The 22,037-nt window shown below is 39.8% G+C and overlaps 2 protein-coding genes across 4 annotated transcripts in view; one reads left to right on the forward strand and one right to left on the reverse strand.

The window, feature by feature from the left end:
• Positions 1-20,176, forward strand: part of CLVS1 (clavesin 1) — a 72,004-nt gene extending 51,828 nt beyond the window's left edge. Inside the window, exon 8 of the mRNA XM_032222578.1 lies at positions 16,453-20,176. Coding sequence (XP_032078469.1) covers positions 16,453-16,540 — 88 coding nt within the window. The 3' untranslated portion in view covers positions 16,541-20,176. The remainder of the gene's footprint in view (positions 1-16,452) is intronic.
• ASPH (aspartate beta-hydroxylase) overlaps positions 19,533-22,037 on the reverse strand; it is a 112,135-nt gene continuing 109,630 nt past the window's right edge. For all 3 annotated transcript variants that reach the window (XM_032222575.1, XM_032222573.1, XM_032222574.1), the window contains one exon: positions 19,533-22,000. In XM_032222575.1, the coding sequence (XP_032078466.1) occupies positions 21,850-22,000 (151 nt within the window). In that variant the 3' untranslated portion in view covers positions 19,533-21,849. The remainder of the gene's footprint in view (positions 22,001-22,037) is intronic.

Here is a 22,037-nt window from a genome sequence, read left to right on the forward strand (position 1 = left end):
GATCTTCCTGGGGTTATTCTCTATCGCTTTCATTTCAACATCAGTAGTTTATCACAGGGATGGGGAACAGAGTCCTCTCTGTATGCAGGCAATAAGGGGGCACAGCTGAATATAGAAGGAAGCTATGGGAGTTTTGGAGTCAGGTTACTGCTGCCTGCATGCTGATCAGCTGCTTGACAATAGGTGCAGCATATACAGAGGAAATGTGTGCCTTCAAGTCTATTTTGATTCCTGGTGACTATCCTTGCAGTTTTCTTGGCAATATTTTTCATAAAATGCTTGTCATTTATTTCTTCCTATGGCTGAGAGAAATGATTGGGTTCAGATCACCTAACTGATTTAGGTCTTAGAATTCATGGTCTCCCAGTTCTAGCCTGGTACCTTAACCATTAGAGCAAAGTGGCTCTCAACAACAAAGGAAGGGAATATTAAATCTGATGTGCTTCAGGTGTCAAATATACTCAGCGGTGTATTAACCATTAAGCAGACTAAGCACGTGGTTAGGGGACCAGGGCCGAAGTTGAGAGAGAGAAAAAAAGCCAATGAAGATTTCTACAGTATGTACAAAGGAGGGGCACCAAGATTGGTCAGTCCTTAGGGCACCAGTGAGCCTTAATCTGCCACTGAATATACTAGGTACATTAATGCTTACCATGGTGTCATGTTGTACATAACAAGTGATTGGGTGCCTTTTGATCACACCAAACAGGGTTGAAAGGAATCTCTTTATCATGGAGGCAGTAGAGTAAAATAAACTCTGAAACTATAATGATCTGAAATTTAAAAAGTTAAATCTGCCGATATACTATTCACCACCACTACTTTTAATGACAGTTATAGTTTTTATAATATTCTGATATCTGATAAAATTCTAGAGCAGTTCATGCCATAACTAATCTTTAAGCAGTTTGAAAACAATGTGATAATTATCAAAAAGTTGCACTAATGAATAAATTTTAGGTTACCTCATTTTTATTGCATAATTTAATTAATCAATTTTTGAAATGCTATATATCTTGATATATATCTTGATTTCATTAAAGATGTGCTAATATGTGTTATTTGTATTATTGATCCTTACAATGTTTAGACATATTTGTTAAGCCGTCCAGCATCAGTTGGCAAAGTGGCAGTCAAATCAATCAAATGCATAAATAAATATGCTAGGCTACTTTGATTAGTAATCTAATTAAGTGTGGGCTGCACAAATGTGTTATTGAGTATTGAATCGATTGCTACAAGATTTAGTCCCAATCCTTGTACTCATTAATATTGTAATTATGGTCTGGGATAACTCATTTTTTAATAATTTGAAATCAATGCTTATAAAATTTGCAGATGATACAAAATCAAGTGGGCTAATATCCCAGAAAACAGACATACAATTCAAAATAATTTTGATAAATTTGAAATGTGTGCTAAAATTGAGAGAATGACATGAAACAAACTCAAATGTAAAATTCTTTGCTTAGGAAACAAGAATCCAAGGCACATATAAAAGAGGTTGGGTTATACTGTTGATTACAAATTAAAAAATAAGCTGATAGCATAATGTGCTGCCAAACACAGATAAATACAATCTTAGGTTTCATCAGAAGTGGAAGTGACCAGTGGTGGGTTGCAGGCAGTATGCCCTGGTACGAGCGTACCGGTGTCTGCCAGGAGCACCGGGTACTGTTGCAGTATGGTGCTCTGGAGGGCCCACCTGCACTCCTTACCTGTATTTGAGCTCTTTGGCACTTCCACACTGAGCAGCTGGAGCATTGCGGAGGCGTCACAGGAGGTAAGGGCACATGCACATGCTGCACGGGTTCATGTGGTGGATGCCGGGCCCTGTTACACTGTACCAGTTGCACCAGGATCCGGAACCCACCACTGGATGTGACCAAAATACATCTTGAGCACTATGAACACAATTGTTTAAGAATTGATCAGGCAAATTAAAACAGGTTCAGTAATGATAGGATGATTAGGAGATTTAAAAACAATGATGAAACATTGAAGCAATTTGTAATGTTTTCGTACAAAAAGAAAGCTAAAGGGGAAATATGATCCCTCTTTAAATGAATATAATTTATATGAATATGAGAGGAAAGTCAAAGACAGGGATTCATGGATTTACTGATTGGTATTGGCTGTTGATACTCCCTGACCACAAGGAGACAGTTGGGTATAGTTAGGCAGTTAAGGATTTATTCATCACTAACGCATTTGGAGTATTTTAATGCATTGTACAGTGGCTGCATTGAAAAAGCACTCTGAAACTGCAGTTGGTATTCAATATGGTAGCTACCAGAAACAGGTAATATCTATACTGAAGGCTCATTCAAAATGTTTGCTGGTGACTTATAGCTTAGCACCAAGGTACTTGCTAGACTGCCTCTTCCTACCAGAACCAAAACATTATGTACAATAATCCTGCAAAGAAGTATTTCTTTCCCTCATTTTCATGCACAGAAATGAGCCAAGGCTAGAAACTTGTTATTACGGTTCCATTGTTTTGGATTATCCCTCATGAAGAAATCAGGCTTGCCATTTATTAAGGCATTAGACCAGTGGTGGGATCCAATTTTTTTTACTACTGGTTCTGTGAGCATGGCTTGTGGTGGTGGCTTGGCTTGGTGGGCGTGGCAGAGGTCCGAGGGTCTTTAGCTCCTCGTAGGATCCCTGCTCCAGAGCTTGTCGAGTGTGAGTCCCTGCTGATGAAGTTGGACCTTGGAGGTCAAGTGGGTCTGTTGCTAACGTACCTACCTCCCAACAGCGTTGCAACAGCCCTCCCCTCGCTCCTCAAGTCAGTAGCCGAGTTGGCGGTAGAGTTCCCCAGGCTTATGGTTCAGGGGGATTTCAACCTGCCTACTCTTGGTGAACGCTCTGATGGGGCGCAGGAGTTCATGGCTTCCATGACAGCCATGGACTTGACCCAAGTAATTCGGGGTTCAACTCATTTGGCGGGTCACACACTTGACCTCGTATTCCTCTCAGAGCAGTGGAGACGTGATCTAGAGTTGAAGGGCATTAAGACCTTGCCCTTGTCATGGTCTGATCACTTCCTACTGAGGCTTGACTTTCGGAAACCAATCCCCCACTGTAGGGAGGAGGAACCGATTAGGTGGTTCTGCCCCAGGCGCCTAATGGACCCTATGGGATTTCAGACGGCGCTTGGAGAAATACCTGACACTATCGTCCGCAGTCCGGTGGAGTCCTTAGTCGCTGCCTGGAATACAGCAGCGGCGGGGGCTCTAAACCAGATTGCGCCTTTGCGACCTCTCCGAGGCAGCAGATCCAGGAGGGCTCCTTGGTTTACTGAGGAACTCCGGGAGATGAAGCGCCAAAAGAGACGCCTAGAGTGCCGCTGGAGGGCCAGTAAATCTGAGTCAGACCGAGCACTGATGAGAGCCTTTATCAGAGCCTATCTTGTGGCAATACGGGCGGCAAAATGTTCGCACCCTTATTGCATCCGCTGAATCACGCCCAGCCGCCTTGTTTAGAATAACCCGCTCCCTCTTGAAAGGGAGGGATGCGGATGACCCTTTACAAGGTAGAGCTGAGGAATTTGTTCAGTATTTAACGGATAAAGTCGCTCGGATTCGGACAGAGCTGGACTCCAATTGCACGGTACCAGCCGAGGTACCGGGGGAAGGTCTTGAGCATACTTTATGGATTGAGTTTCAACTTGCTTCTCCTGAGGAAGTGGACAAGGCCATGGGAGCGGTGAGTGCCTCCACTTGTATACTGGACCCATGCCCCTCCTGGCTGGTCTCGACCAGCAGGGAGGTAACACGTGGCTGGATCCGGACGATAGTTAACACCTCTCTCCGGGAGGGAACTTTCCCGCACCTCCTAAAGGATGTGGTGGTGAGACCCCTCCTGAAGAAACCATCTCTGGACCCAGCCATTTTGAGCAACTATCGTCCAGTCTCCAACCTGCCCTTTGTTGGGAAGGTTGTTGAGAAAGTGGTGGCCTCCCAACTCCGACGGTCCTTGGATGAAACCGATTATCTCGACTCCTTTCAGTCGGGTTTCAGGCCTGGTTACAGCACGGAAACTGCTTTGGTCGCGCTGATCGATGATCTCTGGCGAGCCAGGGATAGGGGTCACCCCTCTATCCTTGTGCTCCTTGACCTCTCAGCGGACTTCAATACCATCAACCATGGTATCCTTCTGCGACGGTTGCGAGAGGTGGGAGTGGGAGGCACCGTTCTCCGGTGGTTCTCCTCCTACCTCTCGGACAAGTCGCAGTTGGTGTTGGTTGGAGGGCAGAGGTCGACCCCAAGGCCCCTCAATTATGGGGTGCCGCAGGGCTCGGTCCTGTCCCCCCTCCTATTTAACATCTACATGAAGCCGCTGGGTGAGATCATACGCCGGCACGGGATTAAGTACCACCAATATGCGGACGATACGCAGCTGTATCTGTCCGCCCCGTGCCAACTCAGCAAAGCAGTAGAAGTGATGTGCCAGTGCCTGGAGGCTGTTAGTCACTCACGCCCTTGTGACCTCAAGACTGGATTATTGTAACGCGCTCTACATGGGGCTGCCCTTGAAGAATGTTCGAAGACTCCAGCTGGTCCAGAACGCAGCCACACGAGCAATCGTGGGTGCACCCAGGTACACCCACGTTACACCTATCCTTCGCGAGCTGCACTGGTTACCCATTAGTCTCCGGATCCGCTTCAAGGTGCTGGTCATTACCTATAAAGCCCTTCATGGCATCGGACCTGGGTACCTGAGAGACCGCCTCCTGCCGATCACCTCCCATAGACCAATTCGATCACACAGGTTAGGTCTCCTCCGGATTCCATCTGCCAGCCAATGTCGGCTGGCGACTCCCCGGGGGAGAGCCTTCTCTGTTGCAGCGCCAGCCCTCTGGAACGATCTCCTCGTGGAGATCCGGACCCTTACTACCCTCCCAGCCTTCCGCAAAGCTGTTAAGTCCTGGCTGCTCCAGCAGGCCGGGGGGCTCTCGAAATATCCAGCCCCCTGGAAATTGTGACTGTTGTATATTTTAATATGTTGTTTGTGTATTATACCCCCCTCCCTTGTTTTATTGTAAGCCGCCCGGAGTCCTTTGGGAGTGGGCGGCATACAAATCAATAAAACTATAAACTATAAACTAAACTATGATACTGTAAAATCTCCATTCCCTCCTCACTCCAGGGGAAGGTTACTGCAAAATTTCCATTTCCTCCCAATCAGCTGGCATTCAGAAGGGAGAGAATAGATGGAGGCACAGTTAGTCAGAGGTGGTATTTACCGGTTCTCTAACTACTCAAAGTTTTCGCTATCTGAACTGGTCAAAACCTGCTGAATACCACCTCTGCATTGGACTGGCACAGAGCAGATCTAGCATTTATCTGGGAGTAATTTTAGCTGTATATCATGAGACTTTATTCTGAATAAGCACACATAGGATTGTGCTCTATTGCAATTTTTCCATCAATATGAATAGTATAACTCTAAATAATAGAAAACAAATAACAAACACTTCTCATGTTCAGTTCTTCTTGTTGCTGCACATAATAATCAACATAATACAAAATATTATAGTTATTATATATTTGGTGATAGGGAATATAGATGGCCATTTAAATACAAAAATATTAATTTTAATAGAAGAGAATATATGTAAATTACAGTTGAACAGATAATCTTGGTGCTCTCTGAGCTTAGTTGTTTACTTGCAGACATTTTGTTACCAGATTAGCTGACATCTTCAGTGCTTGAAGAGAATGGAGTTTGCTCTCTGTTTAAATATAGTAGCTTTCTTTGTCAGTGTTTATGAGGGTGTTTCCCCCACCCTGTGTTGCCTTGATCAGCCTGTTGTTTACTATTTGATTATTTGTCTGAGTTGCTACTTCCTTAATTAGGGTATTGTTTATTGCTTGAATGTTTGTCTGATGTTAATCCTTGTGTTAATTCCTCTTTATCTTAGTGTTGATTGTTGATGAAGAGGTAATCTGACCCCCCCCCCCTTTTAGCTTTTTTATTGTCCTTTTTGAAGGGTATGTAAATGTAGTTTATCTCTATGTGCCTGTTGATCCCTTATTTGTCTGGGTACCAATCACCCAGAAATTCCCTAGCATTTTTTAAGATTAATTTAGAATGTTTACAGTTTCCCTGTTGAAATCATAGCTGAGTTTGTCCACATCTTCTGACCCTTATTTTCATGGATGTGAAGACTGCTAGTCCTCTGCCTTTTTGTCCTGCCTAGTGGCTGTTACAGTTTTATCCTGCTGTAGATGACTAATGTTTTTTCTTTCTTTCTTGGGCTACTGAGTCTTTTGATTTACTTAAGATGTTTCGAAGTGCTTTAGTTTATTTGTGTTGTTGTGTGGTTTAAGAGCCTGTTGGTTATTTCTGAATTTTTTTTTATGCATGGTACTATTATTCTTTTCATAACTTGTGTTGATTGTATTGTAGTGAGTTGAATAGTCAGGTACTTTTTGATAAAATTGCATGGGTATCCAATTTGTTGGAAGAGGTTGAATAGCAAGTCTGATTTATTTTCTTGGTATTCTGGGTTGCTGTAGTGAGTTTGTGCTCATCTGAGTAATGTTCTTATATATATATATATCCCTTTGTGGGAGATTGGATTGTTACTTTGGTAATGGGGCATGTGGTTAGTGTGGGTGATTCTTCGATAGACTTGCTTTTCTAATTTTCTGCCATTTCCTCTCCTGAAGAAGATATCCAGAAAAGGTAGTGTGTGGTTATTTTCTTCTTCCCTTGTGAATTTTATCCTTTAAAGGTGTTGCTGATAGTTTCATGTGTTTTCTCAATTGTTCCTTCATTATTGTGAGAGCCGAGGTGGCGCAGTGGTTAAATGCAGCACTGCAGGCTACTTCAGCTGACTGCAGTTTTGCAGTTCGGCTGTTCAAATCTCACCGGCTCAGGGTTGACTCAGCCTTCCATCCTTCCGAGTTGGGTAAAATGAGGACCCGGATTGTTGTTGGGGGCAATATGCTGACTTTGTAAACCGCTTAGAGAGGGCTGAAAGCCCTATGAAGCGGTATATAAGTCTAACTGCTATTGCTATTGCTATTGCTATTATTATGACAAATGTGTCATACATGCCAGAGCCATACTGTTGGTTGTATGCATGGGAGTGTTATAGTTTCTAGATGATGTCTTTGATATGAGTGTTGAGAATGATGATTCCCATTGGTTTTCCTCTGAATTATTCTGAATTATTTTTGTATGGTGTGCTGGCAGTTTCCCTTCAAAGAATAGTGGAACTGGGTGACACTTCAATTCAATTGGATTCCATTCTTAATTAAATTTATGCATAAATCAATATTTTTCTCTTTTGTGAAATCAATATCAATTTGATAAAACAATTGGAGATACCAAGGCTTTGGGAGACCTTTGCTGGTTGTATTCTTGTAATGTTTGTGAACAAAAATGTACATTAAAATTAATCCTAAATCACAGATATAGATATTTAGAGGCAGAGGTGTCTGCCCGAAAGAAGAACCAAAAAATCAAAATGGTGACCACAAACTTGTGAAAGAGGTGGAGCTTGATTTCACGTCAATATCACACTTTGACCCCCTTGCGGATATCATGGTTAGAAGGGCACTTTAAAACTGTTATGCCCGGGAGGACCTTATAAATAAAATGGCTGAAAAAATCCATTTCTTTTCTTATTGGAGAATACTTTCTGCATTTTTACTGTTTTAAAAAGATTTCTTTTCCAACTGTAGTTACTATGACAACTTAATTGTCCTTTGTGTGCTGCCCCCCACTGCAAGAGAAAGAAGTATTGACAGTATAGAGAAACTATAGTAGGCACCTTGGGGGGGGGGGAACCCACACCACTTGGCATGAAAACCATACCAAATCAACTGCAGATTTCCAAACGACATTGACAAAATCTACAACTCAATATGAATTTTAATATTTATCTCTTCTACCACAATAATGGTGTAAATGGGTCTTCCTTTCAAATTGTAGGTTCTGTGTGGAATCTCCGGTGAAGTATTAAGCTGGTGGGCACCAAAAGCCGGTAGGCTTTTTTCATGAATGGTCACCCTGATATAAAAAAATATATGGTTACATACATTACATATCCTCCTCCTCCATCTCTCTCTTCTCAAAATGACCACAAGTCTTTGGGAATTTCTCCTTCTAAAGCAAGCTTAACATAGGTAAATACTGTTCTTCAAACATTTCAGGGTTTAGGCAAGTGCCCCCATAACCATGTATATAGGCTGGTATTTGGCCTGCTCAACTTAAACTTCAAAGAATGTTGCCAATGAAGGATGCACTTTATGCTCAGCTTCTGGTCATCCATGCTAATAAAGAAGGTCTAAAGGAGCAATGATCTTATTTGGATTTGCTTGAACAGCCACAGAAATCCAAAGAAACTATGTTTATTTTCTCTAAATAATAATGATCAAGAATTAAACAGATGTAGATACAGGGTATAGGACTTGATAAACACTCTTGGAGTCCCATATAACTTGAAAAGATTTAGATTCAATATTCACTACTTCAGTGGAAAAAAATGTCTAAAATATAATAAACTATTTTTGAACTGTAGATCATAAAAATGAAATGGAATTTTTTGATATTATAATAGGACATTTCACCAAGAGAGAGCCAGTTTGGTGTAGTGGTTAAGGTACTGGCTTAGAAACAAGAAACTGTGAGTTCTAGTTCCACCTTAAGCATGAAAGCCAGCTGGATGACTTTGAGCCAATCACTCTCTCTCAGTCCAATTCCCCTCATAGGGTTGCTGTCCTGGAGAAAATAGGAAGAGAATGTAGTATTATGTCTGTTTGCTGTGGAATGGGACAACTCACTGTGGCCAACTTGCTGGCCCATTGCTGCCTTGAGTTGCTAATAAAAGTAATAAAAGCAGACTAAAAAAAACTAATAAATCAGTAAAAATTCTCAGTTCCATCCCCTCTTTCTCTATAATTTGGATTATAAACTCTTTGGGAAGACACATGGCAGAAATCAAGAGTCTTTTGGCATAGTTAAAACTAACACATCTAATATTGCATAAACTTTTGTGGCTCACAGTCTACTTTGTCTCATCACTATGCACATGAACACTTATACATCACACAAAAGCATGGCTATGTATCTAGAAAACATTACGATTGAAAATATTAGTATGTATGAACTAGCTCACTCACAGTTATTACAAATATCACATAATAGTATTAGATTTTGAGATATGCTATCTTCTTTAAATAGTAAAAAAACCTCATATATAAATGTCTTTCATTGTAGCCACACAAGTGGGATAACTGATAAATCAATAGTAGGCCCCAAGTTGTTTGCTATATTTAGAAGTCGCTATCAAAGTTGTTTAGGTCTATAGCCATCTATTATATAGTTTATCTGGTCATTGAGAAGACTGGTAATGGATTTTTCCCTCCTGCCCTTCCTACGTTTCCACAAGAAATGCTATGGCTAAAACTCAGACACCGATGTAATCAAAACAATAAAAACTTGGAATGAAACAACCTGTGACACAGGAGGAAATTTTAAAACTTGTCAAAGTTCTCTCAATGAAAAAAAGACTGTTTTTCTTGACAAGAAAATCAATAGTCACAGATTGGAAAGGAACTCTTTCCCCCAATATTTTCTTCAGCAGGAATAAATCATTGGAAGACAAATAGCCTGGGAAAGTTGTATAATAGATGAAAAATTAGATGAAAATGGGACAGACTAGAGATGAGAGCCAAGTGAATGTAAATCCACCAGATGGATTTGTAACTGGCTGACCAACCACACTCAACGTGTAGTCCTCAATGGAACTGCATCTTCATGGAGAGAAGGCTCTGTTTTAGGCCCAGTACTCTTCAACATCTTCACCAATGATTTAGATAAGGGAATAAATGGGGAACTCATCAAATTTGCAGATGACATCAAGCTGGCAGGAATAGCCAACACTCCAGAAGACAGGCTAACGGTACAGAAGGATCTTGACAAACTTGAACATTGGGCATTCAATGGTGAAAAGTGTAAGGTTCTACATTTAGGCAACAAAAATGAAATGCACATGTACAGTATAGGTGGTACCTTGCTCAACAGTAGTAACTGTGAAAGGGATCTTGGAGTCCTAGTGGACAACCATTTAAATATGAGCCAGCAGTGTACAGCAGCTGCCAAAAAAGCCAACACAGTTCTAGGTTGCATAAACAGAGGGATAGAATCAAGATCACATAAAGTGTTAATACCACTTTATAATGCCTTGATAATGCCACATTTGGAATACTGCATTCAGTTTTGGTCACCACAATGTAGAAAAGATGTGGAGACTCTGGAAAGAGTGCAGAGAAGAGCAACAAAGATGATTAGGGGACTGGAGACTAAAACATATGAAGAACGGTTGCAGGAACTAGGTATGTCTAGTTTAATAGAAAGAAGGACTAGGGGAGACACGATAGCAGTGTTCCAATATCTCAGGGGTTGCCACAAAGAAGAGGGAGTCAAACTATTCTCCAAGGCACCTGAGGGTAGAACAAGAAGCAATTGGTGGAAACTAATCAAGGAGAGAAGCAAGAAGAACTGAGGAGAAATTTCCTGACAGTTAGAACAATTAATCAGTGGAACAGCTTGTCTCCAGAAGTTGTGAATGCCCCAACATTGGAAGTCTCTAAAAAGATGTTGGATAGCCATTTTTTTGAAACAGTATAGTGTTTCCTGCCTAGGCAGGGGGTTGGACTAGAAGACCTCCAAGGTCCCTTCCAATTCTGCTATTGTATTTGTAAGCTTTGTAAGCCTGATCGATTGATCATAATTTAAAAGGCACAAAGCTCAACTAAACTCAACAGAACAGTCCTGGTTCCTCCCTCCCCCTCTCCCACACATTGGTTGTAGCAAATAAGGCTGTTAAGAAGACAGAAATAAAACAATAGGACAGAAATAAAAAGCTGGGGAATTGATGATTGGGGTTTTACACATTTTTTAAAATTAAACTGAAACTAACTTTAAAGATGAATTTGATTTATTTAATATTTCATGGAAAGTTGTTATATGCTTACAGATAAAAAAGGAGGATTATACTTCAAAGCTGTAATTATGCAAATTTATCAAACTTATATGACTTCTTGTCTTACTGCTCAAACAATTCTGGACAGCTAACAAGTACATAAAAGGAGTAGAAAAATCATACAGAAAATGATATAGAAAAAAAAGTCTCAAATAATTAGGGCAGAACCACAAATGTTTATTAACATTCTAGTTCTAAGGACTGAGGGAAGAGCTGGGTTTTGAGTTCTTTCAAAGAGCTAACAGGTTAGGACCACCCAGTCTTCAGGGTGAAGGCTGTTTCATGGTGCTGGTATCAGAGCAGAGAAGGCACACCTTAAGTCCCATAAGAAAACACTGTTTCACAAAAGGCACCTGGAACTTGCTTACCATGCTGAATCAGGTGAGATGCAGAGAAAATACCATAATCAGGCAGTCTCTCAACTAACCTAGATGTATGCCATAAAGGGCTTCACACTGGATTAAAAACACCTTGAATTGCACCCAGAAACTTACTGGAAGCAAACCCAGGTCAATGATGTTATATGATATTATCTAGGGATAACATTCTGGGTTCCTGCATTCTGGACCAGCTTTGGGTTTCAAAATACACTTTCAGGGCATTTTCACACACACCATATTACAATAATCCAATTCAGGAAGTCATTAATACATGAGTAACTATGAGCAGAACAACTCAATCCACAAAGAAGTACAACAGTGTGGCCACAGCTGCCATCTGTGGGAGCTCAGGAACACCCTTAGATGACACACCAGTTCAGACTGTCAGAGGGGTACAATATCCAGAGTTATTGATGGAAACTCTCCAGATGTGGTGGTCCCTAAAACCAGTGGCGGGTTCCTACCGGTTTCGCCCAGTTTGGCCAAACCTTTAGCTCTGATTACAAGCCGAGAGCGAACCAGTTCTCTGTTTCTGTGAAAACCTGCCATACTGGCCTTTATTTCTGCTTCTGAAGCCCAGCTGATCATTGGCGGCAGATTGAATTGCCGCCCTTCAGCTGTGTTCCTTGCTCCTTTCCTTGTTTGCAATGTGGAAATTCAATTTTTGCTAAACTGAGCACGAGCGCAAAGTGCATGTGAAGCGAACTGGTTGTTCAGCTGGTAGGAACTCACCCTTGCCTAAAACCTATAGCCGTTTAATCTTGCTAGAGTTGAGTTAGAGCCTGTTCTTCCTCAAATTTTCACAACAGAACAATTATCGTCAGTGATTAATTTGTCTTGGTGCTATGCCCCAGCCTGAATCCAACCTAAAGAGCTCTTAGATAATTCTGTTTTCTCCAGGATCCTTTGGAGCTATGAGCCTAAAAGAGAACTTCAAGCCTGGATTAAAATTGTCACGAAGTCAAGGATAAAGCAATGGCCTCTTGAGGAGAGGTGACTTCCTTATCAACTTCTAATCAAGCAAGATCATGCTTCATTTAGCTTCTCAGAAGTGAAGAAGCTTCTTGGATGAGAAGCAAAATGTTTTCAAAGAAAAAAAGAAAGTCCAGTTGGAACTTTTCAGTTTTTGGAAAAGCATTTTAGGACAACTACCTGGCCTGTTTCATAGCTTATCTGCTCTCTACAAAGCAAAATGCACAGCAGGAGGACAATAATATTTAGGAGTTTTTAAATATTGTAGCTTTCTAGATGTCCATGAGGTACAAAGTCCAGTATCGTCAACCTTTGGTAATATTGACTTGGCTTGCTGGGAATTTCTTATATCAATATGATTACACTTCGGCAGCAGCCTCCCTTCCTCAGAATAACAAACAAGAATGAGTAATACATTTTGATCTTTAAGGAAGCAGGTATAGATTGGTTTTTTAAAAAACTTGGTATAATATTAACCTAGAATTACAGAAAAGGATTTCTAGACCAATGTTCAAGAGTGTGTAGAATCATGAATAGCAGAGATATTATTCTTTCTTTAGCAGTAAACTACCTAGTGATGGTTAACTCTTTTGGCACTTATTGCCAAAACTGGAGCACGTATGCATGCGCCAGAGTGCCGGAACCTGAAAGAGAGCAGCCAGCTGGTGCACATGCATGTGGCAGCCAGTTACTCTTCCAGGTTTTGTTGCACACATGTGCACGGACAGCTGGTCTTTCAAGTATGCCCCCTCTGTGTCATGCACACACCAAAACCCAGAAAAGAGCAGCTGGCTTCAGCATGCGTGCCCACAGACAGGGCTCTGTGTGCCACCTCTGGCACGCATGGCATAGGTTGGCCATCACGGAGCTAGATTATTATAATATTATATTACTTTGGTTGATTCATAAAGGACAAACTAATCATGGGAAATATGTTTGCTTTTCATTCCATGCCATTTTCTTAGCTGAGCCTAAGATTCGAATATGAGTCGGAGGCTCAAATCTTTATCTTGCAAATTAGCTTTGATAAAGGAGTAAGTCTTTTCAATTCATTGCAAATGATCAAAGACTTAATTTGAAGGTTAGAAAGTTATAGAAGCAAAGCAGCCTCTCCCCTTTCTCTCAATGAAGAGATCATTTGTCCTTGGAAAGAAAACAACAAGCTGGAATTGATTTCCTTTTCCCAAGATAATTTTTATTAATAGTTTTAAAAAAGAGAGAAAATGGTGGCATTTCTATTTTTACCCGGTAATAGTGTTAAAGTAACCGCTGGTGACGATTTAGGTAGAATATAATATCTACTTTTTAAATTTAGTTAATGGATAAATGACATTTAACATGAATGAATCACAGTCCACCATTAATTCAGTTCTGTGTAGTAGATCTCACAGCATTTTGGAATATTGTTCAGTTATTGCTACATTCATTCTTGGAAAATTGGTGTGATAAAATACTGCAGTACACAGACTTCTCACCTGCCATTGGCATTATTTTAAAACAATTCTTTGAAAAGAATGGATTTCCCCACCTCTCCATTGCAAAGAGATGGTATTCCTTCCTATCTGAACTAAGACTGTCCCAAAGTCAAAGGTTTAGATTTATTGGACCACAGCTTTTGGGCACCAGGGACCAGTTCCATGGAGAAAGGTTTTTCAGTGGACCAGAGGGCAATGTTCCCTCTAATTTTTTTTCAGTGTGAGCGGAAAAGTATAGTGTTTGAGCAGCACATTTTCATACCTGAGCACCTGGATTTTTTTCATAGATGTCACCCAAGACAACGAAATTAGTGTTATTTGAAACTCAATTCTACCATGTAAATATCCATTAAGTAAAGAAATCTCCCTATACAGGTAGTCCTCAATCTACGACCATAATTGAGCCCAAAGTTTCTATTGCTAAATGAGACATTTGTTAAGTGAGTTTTGCCCCATTTTACAACCTTTCTTGCTACAGTTAAGTGAATCACTGCGGTTAAATCAGTAACCTGGTTGTTAAGTCAGTCTGACTTTCCTGCTGACTTTCCTTGGCAGATGGTTGCAAAAGGTGACCCCAGGACACTGCAACCGTCATAAATATGAGGCAGTTGCCAAAGATCCAAATTTTGATCCTATGACCATGGGGATGCTGCAATGATCATGTGTGAAGAACAGCTGTAATTCACTTTTTTCAGTGCTGATGTAGCTTTAGTCATTAAGTGAACTGTTGTAAGTTGAGGACTATACTTTCCTCCTTACTATCCAATAGTCTGCAGTGATTTAGCAAGTTATGAATAAATTACCAACTGATGTAGATTAGCAATTGGAGCACTTAAAGAAGCAAACAAAGAGGGGAGAGGAAGGAAGGGAGGAAGGAAAGAAGGGAGAGGGAGAGAGAAACAGAGACAGAGGGAGAGACAAAAAAGGAAAGAGGAGAAAGAGAAAAAGAAAGGGGAGAGGAGGGTGGGAGGATAAGAAAAAGAGGCAGAAAAAAGAAAGAGAGAGAAAGAGGAAAGGAAGAAAGAAGGAAGGAAGGAAGGAAGGAAGGAAAGAAAAAAGGAAGAAAAAAGGAAGAAAGAAAAGAGGAGAGTAGAGAAGGAATAGAGGCCAAAAAAGCAAACAAGGAAAAGTAGGGGAAAAACTTTCACTGGAAAACACTATTTTTCCATCAGTGCAAAACTTTCCTAAACAAGGTTAATTTTCTGGATTTTGACTTTCCGGTCCAGGTGGACCAAGAAGCCTTTATTTTCTTTTTCTAAAATCAAATAAAATCTGCAGAGCACCAGCACGCCATATGAAAAAGAATTTGTATTTGCAAGTAGGTTGATCACCAATCCATGACAAATAAGCTGAAATGCAATATTTAAAACATTCTTACTAAACAGCAGTCTGCCTTCGCTGGACGGCTTGGATCTCTCGCTGACTCTCCATGAAAGCACCGAGATAGAAACAGCCCTCCTGTGCGACATTGACAGTAGGGAGATGGGGGAGGGGTGCCTCGCCCTCTCCTGGGGAGCCCTGTCTGGGGAAGAACCCCCCTCCTCCGGCCTCGGGACCGTCGATTTCTCCGACGGGTCTCCCCCCCCTCCTCTGCCCCCGACCGACTTCCTTTTCTGGGCTTTTTGCAAATGAGCCGGACGCAGCCGAATCTCTCTCTGTGTGTGTATGTGTGTGTGTGTGTGTGTGTGAGCGCGGGTTGCCCAATCCAGTTCCTCCCTCCGTAGTTTTTAACCTGGGAGGAACTGGTTTGGGCAACCCGAGAGCTCCGCCTGACGCCCGAAGGGCTTTGCACGAAGAAACGCGGCTTGAGGCGCAAGGACGGTCCTGGCTGTGGGGCGCAGGCCCCTAAAAGCCTCTCTTTGGTTCCCTCCTCCTCCCCCTCCTTCCACAGCCTGCGTGACGCCCTAGGCTGAGAGCTGCTGCTGCTGCACAGTTGAGGGAGGGAGAGCGAAAGCAGAGGCGGGGCGCCAAGCTTTGGTTAAGGCAGGCAAGGGAAACCGCGAGCCGAAAGGAAGTCTTGCTGGGAAGACGCGGCAGCAGGGCTTTAAAGGGCTCCCCCCTCCCCAGCCAGCCAGCCCACCCAGCCCATTCTTCCCCCGCCACAACTGTATCCAACAGGCCAAGTTGCTGGGAGGAGAAAGTTTGGGCTGCAGGACATGAGATTCCTCTGGGGAGGTCCTTTGCGGGAGGCCAGTTCTAGCCACCTGCAAAGGACTTCCCACGTTTGCTTTGGTAGAAATCTCTGCGCGGCAGTTAGAAACTTCTGCGCGGGGATTTCTTTCCATGTGCGCGGCCGCGCACGCGCGCACCTTAGAGGGAACAGTGCCAGAGGGGACATGGTTTTGCATGCTGCCTGTATGCCATGGATGGGGCTTCACTTGTTTGTGTGAACCAGTTGCTGGCATGTTGGTTGCTGGAATTGGGGACCTCTGATTTAGAGTTCTCATAATAGTACCTGAACCAAATTGGCTTCCAGGTTTTTTCAGGAGTGGAAAAATATAGAGCTGCCAGCTACTTCTTTGAGATAATACATGAATTTTGTGTCCAAAAAGACAATAGCAACAAACAACAGGCATGCTATTTAATTTCTAAGCAATATTTACCATTCTGCTTTTTTCAGGTCTCAATCTGTGGTGGAACACGGCATATTAAAGCACGAAGAACAGAATGTGAATGAGAACACCCAGCCACTACTAGCTCTAGACTGAGATTGAAAGCCCTGTGAAATGCAGCTGTATCTTCAGACTTCAGTGGTCCACAATCCTTCTGAAGCGAATGACAAGTTTAATACACATTAATGTGCATTCAGCTTAAAAAATCCCCAAGCACTCCATCTTTGTGGAGCAAGTAATGATTATCACCAGCCATGTGTCTGTGTCCAAAGCCAGAGGTAAACTATTCCTTGTGGCCCAGAATAACAAGTAAACAAGTCTGATTGTAAAACAATTTTTTTATAAGAGTGCATTATATTAATAATGTCTGGAACACAGATTGCTTTCAGTGATCTGTCACTGAAAGATGAATCCATTGAAGTCCTCTCGTATTGTTTAGGCAGATATTTACAGTTTTGTTTAAATAAAAATTAGAAGGCGTGCATGCCTGTGCATATACACATACATATGTATTTACACCACCACTTTAAAAATGACTTAAGTATTGCAGTAAGAAGCCAAGCTTGGTTTGCAGCACAGAAGTATCACGTCCAAAGTTTTTCCTAATTAATCTCCCATTATCACCAGCAGCATGGTATCGATCATATTTACTAGGGATAGTAGAAATTGTAATCTAACCTTTTTGGAGGGCACCCAGCTGGGAAAGTTGGCATGTGTGAAATACATGCAAACACAAGCAGGGTGTCTTGAATGTCTTGGGAGATTAATATTCCAATTGAGGATTTCTCGTTTAGGTCAATTGAGCTCAGCAGAATTCCCTTAAGTATATTTTCTCCTGCAATCAGTTAAAGATCTAGCCAAGTCAGGTTTACTGACTGCATATTTGGTTATGTTTATAATAGAAAGAAAAAGCTTGGGATCAGTTATTGAATATACTACCATTAGAAAGAAAAGTGGAATAAATCATAAAATATCCAGAGATCAAAAGCCAAAGAACAGATTGCTATGCTAGACTTTGTTCTGTTTTGGGCTCCATTCAATTCCTATAAAGAAATAAAAACAAACACTTTTTTTTAAACAAATCAGTTATATCAACATTATTTTTATTGTCATTTTATTTCTTCAGATACAGTAAGCACTTCAGTTGGATATCAAAATATGACATAGCAGTATTTAGCAATTTTTAATCAGAGAATATTTAAACCATATTCTAAAGAGGTTTAATCACCATTGACCAAGGATGGCTATGCAACTCCTAGGTGGTGGTCTGAAGCAGTGATGTTTTTCAGCAGTGGCCATAAATGATGAATCAAATCATATGTTGCTATCAAACATCTTTAGTGGAGACTTGATTTTTCAGGAATTGTCTAATCTACAGTGCTAAAATATTGCTTGTACATTTTTCTACAGAGATAATATACTTTAATTAACATTGCTATTGTCCAAGAGCTGAGTATGACTTTCTTTCTTCTATGAAACCAGTAATGCTCCATCAGTCCTTTCTTCTAAGTGAAATACAGGGTCTCCATTCATAAAGGAAGCTTACTCTGGACCACTGGGTCTGGGTCAAAAATCAACGTTTTTTGGTTGTTGTTTTTTTTGCCATGGAACCAACAATGAAAACTGTTAATCATAACCAAGCAAGTGAGTTTTTAATCAATGTATGATTTAGGGAAAATGTGCTGCACTTATGTTTCAGGAGGATGTCATACCCTCCAAAAACAATGACCAAATGCATTGTAAATTTTGAAAACAGGCTTCAACAAGCATTAAAAACCTATCTAAAGACATGTGTAATTTATTTTCACAATGAAAGAATGTTTGGCACTTGTTCTTTTTTCACTCACTACTCACCACTTTCACATATGTTTCTTGCTTTCAGTGGGTTTTACACACTAATTGATTACATCCACTGATTTCAGCTGCCTCTCAGATTCTTCCATGCCACATGGGTTAGGGTTATTGCTATTGATCAATGTTTGGCAGTTAGCTCTGTAAATTTAGGTACCAACTCAATAATCCCAAGAAGGATATTGTACCAATCAATTATGCCTGCGGTGGACAAAAATGGTTGGGCATGAGATTTTAACGTTTATGGTGGCCAAAACAAAGAAAAAAAAGTCAGACATCTTATTGGTGTGCTATACATAAAATCCACAGACATTCAAGGTAGCAATTTCAACTCAGATAATAAATCCTGAAATTGTGAAGTAAATAAGCTTGTGTGAAGATTATAATATACTTTGAAAATATCACAGGAATATCTTTCCTGAAGAATCTTAGTATTACTAAGGTTGAAGATGAATATGTTTTAAGTCTGCAGTTGTACAGTGCATCACTTTTTTTAATATGCTTCTTACAGTAACATAGAGGAGTATAATAACTTTTAAAATAAAAAAGTCAAAACCGAAACATGTATACCCTGTGCAATATACTTTTCAGTTAAGGGTTGCTAGCAGCAGTAGTTCAAGGAAACTGTGCTTCATTACTTTGAGTCAAAACTCAGATTTGATACTGAAACAGAATGTGGTGCATGTGTTAGGATAGTAAAATTATTTGGAAATAATGCTTTGGACTTTACCAAAGCATGAACCTTGAGCCTTTGCATATTTATTAATGCATCTGTTTTTGAATTTTCTGCACCAGAATTAAAAATGGCGCAGTTACTGCTATAAGGCATTAGTTCATGGGGAATCCTGAAAATAAAAAGATGCTTTTAATCCATTAATACTATAGAGATGATGGCCTTGTTCCTCATAAGGTCCAGAGCTTCTCTTTAAAGGATGTACAGCTCTAGGGCCTGTCTCTCTCTGCGCATCTGTACACCCATGCACATACACCAGCAGCCATACACTAGTTTTGAAAGCTCTTGAATTTAAGGCACAGAATGCCATACCACAAGCATTCTTAAATTTTGAAATATCATCCTAAAATGATAATGAATGTGTATGAGAACCCCTCTTCCCAGGAATTAAATTAATAATTTTATTTTGATTAGGGTTGTACATGAAATAAATATGGAGTCTTGGTATTCTCTGAGTTTGATTGTTTGCTGACAGATGAACCCTACTGATGATGTTATTTAGTTGGGTAAGGAAACATCTACAAACGAACCAAGTCCGAAGAATGCCAAGAACTCCACAATTCTATCATAAGCTATAGATATTCTTTTCTATAAAATACTCTTTGTAATTATTGAATTACAAATTATATATCAAAAAGCAATGATAGAATCTTGCAACTTTACTACATAAAATATTTTATTTGAAATAAAAAAAATTAAATGGGAGTCTATCATTTTTAATGGGAAGGACACATAAATTTGCTTGATTTTGCATAATCTCTGAAACCAGTCCTGCATATTCATTAGAGGCACCTTCCACACCATCTATCATTTATTTTTGGCCCATATTTGTTTTTTATAGCAACAATAGAATCATACTAAAAGGGTGCTCCAAACTTTAATCAGCAGACTGGGTATAGTTAGCTATTTGCTTTCTATATTTACCTTCCCCAAAATCCATTATGGAAGACTAGTCATTTAAAATATTTTTTTTTAAAACTGAAATTCTATAACTTGCATATTTTACAGAAATTCCAAAGAAACAGGTACACTATTGATGGGTTGCTACCAGACTAGCAAGTTGCAAAAGATATACTATTTATTTGGCAGAGATGCCGAATAAAGACTCAATAATATTTCTGAGAGACGCCAAACAACATAGTTTTCTATAACATAAATAATTAAAAAGAAGAAGAATTGTAGGCAGTTTACACAGTCCTTGTGGCTGTGATAAGAAAAAGAGGCAGCTGGAAAATTGATTTATACAATTTTTAGTATTAGCATGAATATCAAACCTCAGACAATATACATTATTTCAACTCTGGAACTCTTTAAGATGTTTCCAACCCTCAGTTTGACAACTTTTGTCATAGCAAGGAACAAACAGCAATCAAGGCAGATTAAGAGATTATTCAATCTATGAAATGCTGTATTTTGCACGAATTATGACCAGAAATTATTTCCAGGAGCACCTGTTAAATTTTGCAGATCTACATTCGGAATGTGTACCTTGGCACATTTCTCTGCATAAAATTTCACCAAATTTCCTATACCTTTTGACAATGAGCAATTAATTGCTTATAACTAGTCTTAGTGGACGTAATTTGAAACATCTATGCAAAGCTGTTTAAATGTCAGTCTTGCTTATTGCATCATCAGAGATGAATGTAAAATTATATAGTGGCTTCAATAGCAAAAAAAGAGAAAAGAGATTCAAAGGTTGGCACTGTTAGGTTGAATGAAAATAAATCATTAAAAAAGTTTCACGATCATTCATGAATGGGAATACCAACAAACACCACAGAACTATATTTATATGTTATTTCTCTGTCTTATTTTCATGTATGATATGAAATTGGCTGTAATTGAAAACAAAAATGTTACAAAATGGCTCCAGATATCAATTATTTCTTAATCAAGCTTTAGATTAAGAAAGTTTCTTTAAAAAAAAACTGCATTAAAAAGTTGGTGAAAAAAATTGCAGCCTAAAGCCTCTATGTACTTTATCTAAGCTTAAAATATGTTTTTATGTTATAAAGAAAATAGAAATAAACACAAAATTGGATAAAGTTTGCTCTTAACTAGAATTGGACAAAGGTAATGTTTACTCATCCTTTGACTTGGAAGGAAAAAGCTACCCTCAGTAAAATAGATTGCTGCTTGAAGGCTTCACTGTTTCTAAATTAATATAAAAAGAGAACTAAAAGAAAAGTTGAAAAAGAAAGTGGTTAAAATAGAACAGAATAAAAGTATCCATACATATTATTTCTGATGAAAAAATGTCTTTATCTATCAAAAATAAAATAGAAAGCCACCTGTTCCTCTTATCTACAGGTCACACTACAAATCCACTGGACGAAACCAATGTAGAATTATAAAAGATAGCAATAATGAATTTTCATTTTGTTCTATAAGAGCTTATAGTTGCTTTTATCATGAGTGGTGGATGTAGTGCTTGAGGACACAATGCACTAAATACTGCTTCTGAATAACCTTCTCATAATGATCAGAAAATGCACAGTCTGGAAATCTGCATTCTTTATGATTACATTCAGGCTTTTGAAGGTGGCTTTTACGTGAAGGCGTTCCAAAAATATATATCAAAAAAATCTGGCACAAGTTTTCTTTCAAAATGTAGCACAGGATGTTCTTTGGCTGATGAAGGCATAGAATTCCAACTTGCAGCATGAATACAGAGCATTCAGATCTGTGCTGTAATTGGGCGGTGCACAGAACAGGATGCTTTAAAGTCCTTACACATTCTTGATACAGTTGCATTTAATTTTTGTTGTACTTCTCAGCACACAGTGTGACACTCAAAAGGGAAAAACTTCAAGACTACTTAAATAGCTGGTAGGGTGCGTCGCTGTTGTGATGTTAACTCTGGGTGCCAGACATCCACAATGAATATCAGCCGATAAGCATTAGCATCCTGCCATACTTCATGTTCAAAAGAATCATCAAAAATGAGAATCTTCCCTTCTTCCCAGAATCTGAAATGAAAAAAAAAACAAATTATATTTTACCTGC

The sequence above is a fragment of the Thamnophis elegans genome, chromosome 8, assembly GCF_009769535.1.
Source record: "Thamnophis elegans isolate rThaEle1 chromosome 8, rThaEle1.pri, whole genome shotgun sequence".
NCBI classification, from domain to species: Eukaryota; Metazoa; Chordata; class Lepidosauria; order Squamata; family Colubridae; genus Thamnophis; species Thamnophis elegans.